The sequence below is a fragment of the Athene noctua genome, chromosome 8 (genome assembly GCF_965140245.1).
Source record: "Athene noctua chromosome 8, bAthNoc1.hap1.1, whole genome shotgun sequence".
NCBI lineage: Eukaryota > Metazoa > Chordata > Aves > Strigiformes > Strigidae > Athene > Athene noctua.
The window spans coordinates 23841632-23849407 of record NC_134044.1 but is presented as its reverse complement, the minus strand read 5'-3'; the positions used below and the strand labels follow the sequence as shown (position 1 = coordinate 23849407).

At 44.4% G+C, this 7776-nt stretch overlaps 1 protein-coding gene across 1 annotated transcript; it reads right to left on the bottom strand.

Moving 5' to 3' along the window:
* Positions 1-444: 444 nt before the first annotated feature.
* On the bottom strand, positions 445-4533 carry GHSR (growth hormone secretagogue receptor). Its single transcript, XM_074912318.1, has 2 exons — positions 3771-4533; positions 445-749 (listed from the first exon to the last, which is right to left on the bottom strand). The coding sequence occupies exons 1-2, from the start codon at positions 4522-4524 to the stop codon at positions 445-447; spliced, it is 1059 nt and encodes a 352-aa protein (XP_074768419.1). The 5' UTR covers positions 4525-4533.
* Between the last annotated feature and the right edge of the window lie 3243 nt (positions 4534-7776).

Genomic DNA, 7776 nt, shown 5'->3' with positions numbered 1-7776 from the left:
CTCCAAAAAGGCAATTCAGTTTTCTCTCTCTAAGGTCTGGTTATATGCTAACAAACTTCTTAGCAAAACTAAAGTTAACTCTGGAAAAAGTTCAGCTTGAATTAGCTGCTCCTGAAGTCACACAAACTCTCAAGTGAACTGGGCTACATTTGCCTAGCTCTCTTGCTAAAGTCAGTGCTAAAAAAACCTACGGGTAAAAGCAGCAGAAAAATAACACTTGGATGTTGCCAAATTCTGTGACCATGTCTCTCCTTTTACAGTCTCAAAGTTTAGTTATTTTTTTAAAAAAATCTCTAACTGCCTACATTACATCTTTCAACAAATCCAGATGATGACAAAAGTACAGCTTTAACATTTCGATTTGTATTTCTTGCCCTCTTTCTCCTTCGTTATGGCTTTCTGGGAAATGCAGGTAAGTGATGCTCCGGTGCTGGAAATCACGTGTCATGTGATAACGCTCTGTTTTGTCCAAACACGCGAGCTTTCTTGCTTTGTGCTGGAGAGTCTTTTCTTTGGAAGGGGTTTGAGTCCAAACAGCCGGCAAGCGGCGACTCGGTACTTCTTCGACATGATGTTGTAGAGGATGGGGTTGATGGCTGCGCTAAGGTAGAAGAGGACAAAGGACACCAAGTTGCAGTACTGGCTGATCACTGCTATCTCCAAGGATCCAGCTTCAAAGGACTTGGAAAATAAATATCGTCCTACGTGAAAAGGCAACCAGCAGAGTATGAAAGCAAATACCACCACAACTAAAATGAAAACAGCAGAAGAAGTTGTGTTAAGCATGAGTATTAAAATATAGGTGATTAAAATTCTATTTTTTCAACAAATTAATCACAAAGTATGAAAATGCATCCTGTAAGTTTTTGGTTTTGTGCGTCTCAATACATTCTCTGAGAACATAAATTAGTAATACTTAACACACATTGATCATATCTAAAGAGGCTGCCTGTATATTCCACAACCAATCTGATGTAGCATACTTCTATAAAATTTATGCTTTCATAAATAATTAAAGAATCAAAATAGTGACAAAAAAAAGTATAATCTATCTTCTACAGTGTTTAACAAAGGCAGTTTATATATAATGTGATAGACTCAACACTGTGGTTTGTAAGGAAGAATGTAATCACTGGGAAGCAAAATAATTTAAGGCAAAGCAAAATTATTTAAGGCAAAGGCCCAAAATAACTCAAACCAGAATGTGGACTTGTAAAGCACATGTGCCAAGGTAAGAACAGAAGAGTGGTGCAGCCCTCCAGTTTGTCCATTTTTTGAACATGAGTTACTCCAAGAAGAGTAAAACTAAATATATAATACATAACTGCGTAATTATAATCATATAGTATCTCTGTAATATTACACTATCACTGCGGCTGCACTTAGATGTAAATATAACATATGTAGAATAATAGAATGTGTGTATCTCTTAATACTGGCCCATCTGAATTTCCATCCTAACTAAGGGAAACTTTTTCTGTTCATTTCTTTTGTGCTATTGACCTTTATTATTTTTCGTATTGCTTTGGGTGTATCTATTAATATACCAGAGACAGAAAACCCAGAAAACTCGAGCAAGGTTTTTTGACATTCTTAAGAAATTTTTACCAGTTAATCTGTTCTCTCGTGTTAACAATCCTGCCAAGTCACAGCAGATAATGAAAGACAAAGAGCTAAGAGGGATGATTACAGGCATCTTTCCCCAAAAACTTCCTGAACAAGCATTCCCAAGTTTAAATGGATTCTTATGCAGGATCTAGGCTGAACTCTAAAGCACAGAGCTGAGGTTCAGGGTACGTTTTCCATCTCTGCATCTTCTTGAGCCAACCACTTCCATTTTTTTTTGTCCTCAGTATCTCCACCTACAAAATTCAGAAAATGTTTCCCTAGCTCACGAGTGGAATTTAATCCCTGGAATGAATATTACCATAACAGTCTTTAAGAACAGAAATTTAAGTGTAATGATTATTTTCACATGTGGGCATGAATATCCCTTGTCAGGCTTTTGACAGTTTGATTTTCATGCAGAATCACACTGACTTCAGTAGGAACAGGGTACGATAGCTCCTTTGCAAGTCAGGTGTTTAATTATGGACCTAGGAAGCATAACCTTTCCTTACAGTTTAAAAGAAGTGTTGATGCTAATCCCATTTACTTGATGTTCCATGACTTCCTGAAGGCTTCAAAAGTGCCTTCTAAATTTTAAGCAGAACATTAAAACCAATGAGAGCAGACTGCACTGAGCATCTGCTGGTACCGAGCCCTTACTAACTTATTTTCTTTCCATCAGACTGATATCATTTAGAGAACACTGTCTCTCTGTCAGAGGACAGACTTGCCACTGTTGTCAGGTCTGTTCTCAGACCTTGTAAAAAGAAAAAAAAAAGTGCCTGAAACATTGTAATGCTTGTGGCAATACTTCAGGGCAGAAATAAACAGTTATTATTTCAAAATCCTTTACGGTTAAGTATAAAGAAATATAAACATGGTAGTAATATATTCTAGCAATTGAGTTATTGTAAGTGGAGATTCATAATCCTGAAACTCTAGAAGTGTAAATGATGAATTACTTCCAAGGTCACGCTTACCAGACTGAAGTAATTCTACTGATCATAAAATGTAGCAGAAAGGGCACAAAGAATGCTGTGTTTTTTATTATTCTTCCTGCTGTTGCATAGTAATACAGTAGGACACGAACAGAAAAATCAGTTAGGCTCCCATTTAATAACTAAGGTACTTAGGACACACTTCTTGCACCTCTTCGTCTAGCTCATCAGCCCATCACTTCAGCCTAGCTGAAACCAGCACAGCGGAGCTGCTGCCTGTGAAAGCTTCTCCACGCAAAGCATCTCATCCCCACAGAAATCCAGGGGATGTCTGGCACTGTGAGGGACTTTTTTGCTTAAATAGAAGTATACAGCAGCAGGATTCTGCAATTTTCAGACACTAAACTGCAGAACAACTTTCTGGGTTTGTGCATCAAACTCCCACCACATGCACTGTCTTAGGATGTTAAAAATTGTTTTTCTTGGTATGTTAAAATTTGGGATAAAATTTTGCATGTGCTGGCAATAACTGTTGTTTAAACCATTCAGCAATGTAACTATACGAAGTTAGGGATGACAGTGTCTGTCGTCTTGATCCTGTTTTCTTAAAGTCAGTGAGAATTTACAGGATCACAGACCTCAAAGAAGACACGATGCTCCCTGTTCAGCACATCCTGGTGTTTTGCTAATATAAAAATGCAGATTAATTTTCATAAGCTTACCCAGCCATGCCAGTAAATAGCCCAGATTTGCTAAAAACTTGATACTCTCTTTCGTGTGAGACTAAGTGCACATCGTATCCTGCTTGTTTAGTGTGCAGCTCAACTCTGTGGTTTGAGAAGGGTTTAGTTTTGTTTAAAAATCAAATAAACTATCCTTCTGTAAATAACATCAGTATCCACAACCAAAGAGCAAAAATGTTCGAAAATCTCCAGGGCACTAGCTAATTGTAACTGTAGTATTTGTTCCTGTCGGTGATTGTTATTAACGTTTGTTTAACAGTTTGAGAGTCCCCAGCTCAAACCAGTCAGAAATAAATCTAAGGAAGGAGGAGAGTGACTCTACGAATACCCTGAGGTGTAGCCCTTTGTATGAGACGTTTTCAATAAATGCTTTCCTTTTGGAAGGAACGATGCAAACTACCCGAGCTCTCTAGTCTTTCTCTCTCTCACACACACAGAAGCACACGCATCCTTTGGAAAAACAGAGCAAGAAGAGTCGTACCTAACATTTTCACAGTTTGCTTGTTGTTCTTGTCCCTGATGACAGCATTTGGACCGATGTTCTTTCTTTTTCTCCTCCAGAGCTTCCTCCCGATGAGGCTGTACAGCACGGTCAAGCAAAACACGGGCAGGAAAAAGAAGATGCTGGAGGTCCAGACCATGATGGTGAGGAGCCCCGAGCGGATGGCGTACTCCGTGGCTCGGCACTCGTTGGTGCTCAGGGGGTTCGTGCCGTTCTCGTGCTCGACCCCCACCAAGACGAAGATGGGTCCGGCGCTGATGAAGGAGACGGCCCAGAGGAAGAGGATGACCAGCTTGACCTTCCCCTTGGTGATGATCACTTTAGCTCGGAGGGGGAAGCAGATGGCGACGTACCGCTCCACGCTGAGGGCGGTGATGTTGAGGATGGTGGAGTAGGTGCAGCTCTCGCTGACGAACTGGAAGAGCTTGCAGAGGAGGTCCCCGAAGTTCCAGGGCCGGTACTGCCAGAGGCGGAAGAGGTCCAGGGGCATGCAGAGGAAGATGAGCAGGTCGGAGAAGGCCATGCTGGACAAGTAGAAGTTGGTGGTGGTCCTCATGTCCCGGAACCGCGACACCACCAGCATGGTCATGAGGTTGCCGATGACCCCGATGACGAAGAGGAGGACGCAGGCGACGGTGATGCCGGTGAGCACGGGCGCGGGGAAGAGGTGCAGCGGGGGCTCGACGCCCGTCCCGTTCTCCGCTCCGCGGCCGCCCGCGCTCCCCTCCCGCATCCTGCCGCTGCGGGCTGCGCATCCCCGCCCCCCGCGCCCCCCGCGCAGCCCGCGCCCCTGCCTCCGCGCTCCCTGCGCCGCGCTGCTCGGGCAGGTGCGGAAGGCGGGGAGGGAAGAGCGGCCCCGCTCCGCCTCTCCCCGGGCGCCGCGGCTCCCCCCCGGCCCGCGGAGGGCTGGCACTCGCCGGCGCGTCAGAGGAGACGTGGGCGCGCTGGCTCCGCGGGCGCGGAGCGGCCCCGCGCCCTCCCGCAGGGTCCGGCGCCGCAGGGGGGAAGAATTAACCCAGCCCCGCAGCCCAAAGCCCGGGCGGCTGCAGAACCCGCACCGGCATCATCTTTTAAAGTTTCTTCCCAAGTCTCCCGGCGTTTCTCACCTGCGCTCCCTGCCTGCCGCTGGCCCGGGTTTTGCTGCCCGTACCTCCCCGGCCCTGCCCTGCCCGCACCTCCCCTGCCCTGCCCGCACCTCCCCTGCCCTGCCCGCACCTGCCCTGCCCTGCCCTGCCCGCAGCGCCCCGGCCCGCTCGGCGGCGCTGGGCAGGTGCGGTTCGCTCTTGGCGCGGTGGCGAAGGGCGGTTCGCGCCCCGCCAGCAGCCGTAACTCCCTTTTATTGGTAGCTGAAGCGTTTTTTCCCTGCGCGTACGGAACTGCCGGTGCTCGGGGACACACGGTCCTTCCTACAGGACACGTGGAGACGCAGCGACGGGGGCAGAAACGCGGGTGCAATTACTGGCTCCTCGCTTTGTATTCTTACTCTGCCCTTGGATCTTGGCAGGAGCCCGGTGAGGCTCCAGTTCAGTGAAGCTGCAGTAATCGCCCTCTTCTATATGATTTACCGACAATTAAATTGTGGTTTAGCGCACTTGTGCTGTCCTGTACTCTGCCCTTTGCAGACACGGACATTCTGTGTCTCTCCAGCTGCAGACTCCCATACGCTACGAAAGGAAAACGTTGTAGCCGAGAAGAAATAAGATGGAAGGTGGGATCAGGGGCAGCATCACACCTGTAAAAGGGGGGATCTCTCATCCTTGTCCCCACAAAGCGTCAAAGAGAATGTGCTCCGGCACAATATTTTTTCCCTCCTGTCGCTCTGTGTAGAGGGGCTGCACCCCTTCCCTCGCTCCCCGCCTCTCAGGGGGCAGCCGGTGCTCTGAGCCCGCGTTGGCATCTAGCTTAGTTCAGCTGGGAAACACTTCGATGCTGTTTTTCCGGGGTGCGCTGACATGCGTGTGCACGCGGGGCTGGCACTGCTCTTTCATCACCGCAGAGCTCTATTTAGGGGTAGAGCGCAAGGGTGGTGTGACACAACGCTGTGGTACTCGCCCTGGGCCCCCGAACGGGCCTGTTTTCTGTCATTTACCTTCTGTAATAATGAAAGAGTTAGCCTTAGTGCCTTGTCCCTATCCTAATTTGGATGATACATTTTTGCTGTTTAATTGAAATCAGTATTCATCACTCCTGCTCTTGAACCGTGAGACAGTTTTGTAGCAAGTTGCTCAACAGTTGCTAAATTTTATGAGGCATGGGTACACATTAATTGCAGATGAAAGGAAGAAAGAGCCTAACGTGCTTCTCACTTTGTTTATCCAGCTGCTTGTGTAATTGTTTTATATGTTTCTGAAGAAAATTCATGGGCTGTATGCCACCAATGTACAGTTATTTCATATTAGAAATTTGCGTCCAATCTAATTTAAATGGCATTGCGTTATATTATGGAGGACCTGGTAACTGCCTCACTGCCTCTGCATTTGGGTTGCCGAATACTTTGTATTGTTATATAGAATTATTTCACTCTTTTTTTTTTTTTTTTTTTTTTTGTCTTGATAAATTCTCAGACCGGTGGAATTAGCTGCAGGATGTTGATAATGTTGATATTTGGCAGAGAAAATGGCCTGAAGCTATAAATGTGACTTTTCTGTGTAGAGAGGATCGTTCATTCTCATGAACTTCTTCCAGTTTTTGCTGAGCTGTATCTTGTCAAAAAAGACCATTTTCCTTCCCTCAGGGAGAGAAAAGCTTTATTTTTATTTTTTTATTTTTTTAAAATCTGTTCCTTATTAAACTAATGCTTGAACTGAGGTGTGTGTAGCAAAACCAACTAACCAAAGTGAGGTAGCACCAGATTTGTGTACTCTGGACAACTTGAGCTTGTAATGTAATGAATTAACAATTCATTGGGAGTTTGATCTGCTGAGTGATGAGCCATTTGGATCAGAAATGGCAGTTGTGCTTTGAATCCAGCAACATCGGTCCCCTAGTTTAAAGGGTATCACGAGTCAAGGGCTTCTCTGGCTGCTTTTCCTTCATGGGGTCAGGCACAGAAAAAATGTCAGCTGAGAGAGAAGAAAAGCAGCTCCAGTTTTCTGATTCTGATTGCATTGGTAATTTCAAGCTAAATTTTGATGGGATATAAAGGATTGATATCCCACAAACTTGCGTGATAATGAATTCCTGCCTCTGCTTTGCATGTGCTGAAGGACAGTGGTGAAGATAGTGGTGATAGAAGATATAAGAGCTGTGAGATAAGATGGCTTTAGGCTCCAGAAATTTATCTACTAGCCCTCAGCTGCAACAGTACTTTTATGTTGCCTTAACAACTGCAGAAAAGATTGGTCACTGATGTTATTGGGATGAGAGAAATGAGGAAAAAGACATATAAGTTAAGTACTTTTTTATTCACAGTTTTATCCACTAACTGGCTGTATGAACAGAAGAGAGATTTTTTAAAAATAATTTTAAAAAGCACATTATAATGGGCATTTGCCTTTCATGGAACTCTTAAAATATTGGTGCTTCTCTTCACCAGCTTTAAAGCTGTGTTGAGCACTGGAGATAAGGTAGAAGAGTTTCTATTTATGGAGTTTTGAAATTTCTCTCCTATCTTCCATTCTTTCCATTTTCTTCTCATCCAATAAAGTTTTAATTCTTGTTTATATCATTGTTTGTTGTCATGGAAATATCTGAAGGCTTTGAACATAGACCGATGATGGTTTTATTGTGGAGAGATGAAGAAAATGAAAGACTTCAAGGGAGAGATCTCCCATTTAAAAATGATGCACCTCCAACAATTCACAGAAAAGCAAATGCAGGGTTTTTTATTATATCCAGGGGCAGAAGATGTTTTGACTTTTATTATAAATGTATTTTAAGAACAGAAGGTAGCATCTGGTATATTCTTTCAAAGGTTATGGTTTAGCAACTATAAGTGAGTAGTGCTGATGAACTAGCAGTAATCCAACAAAATAACATAAAACCT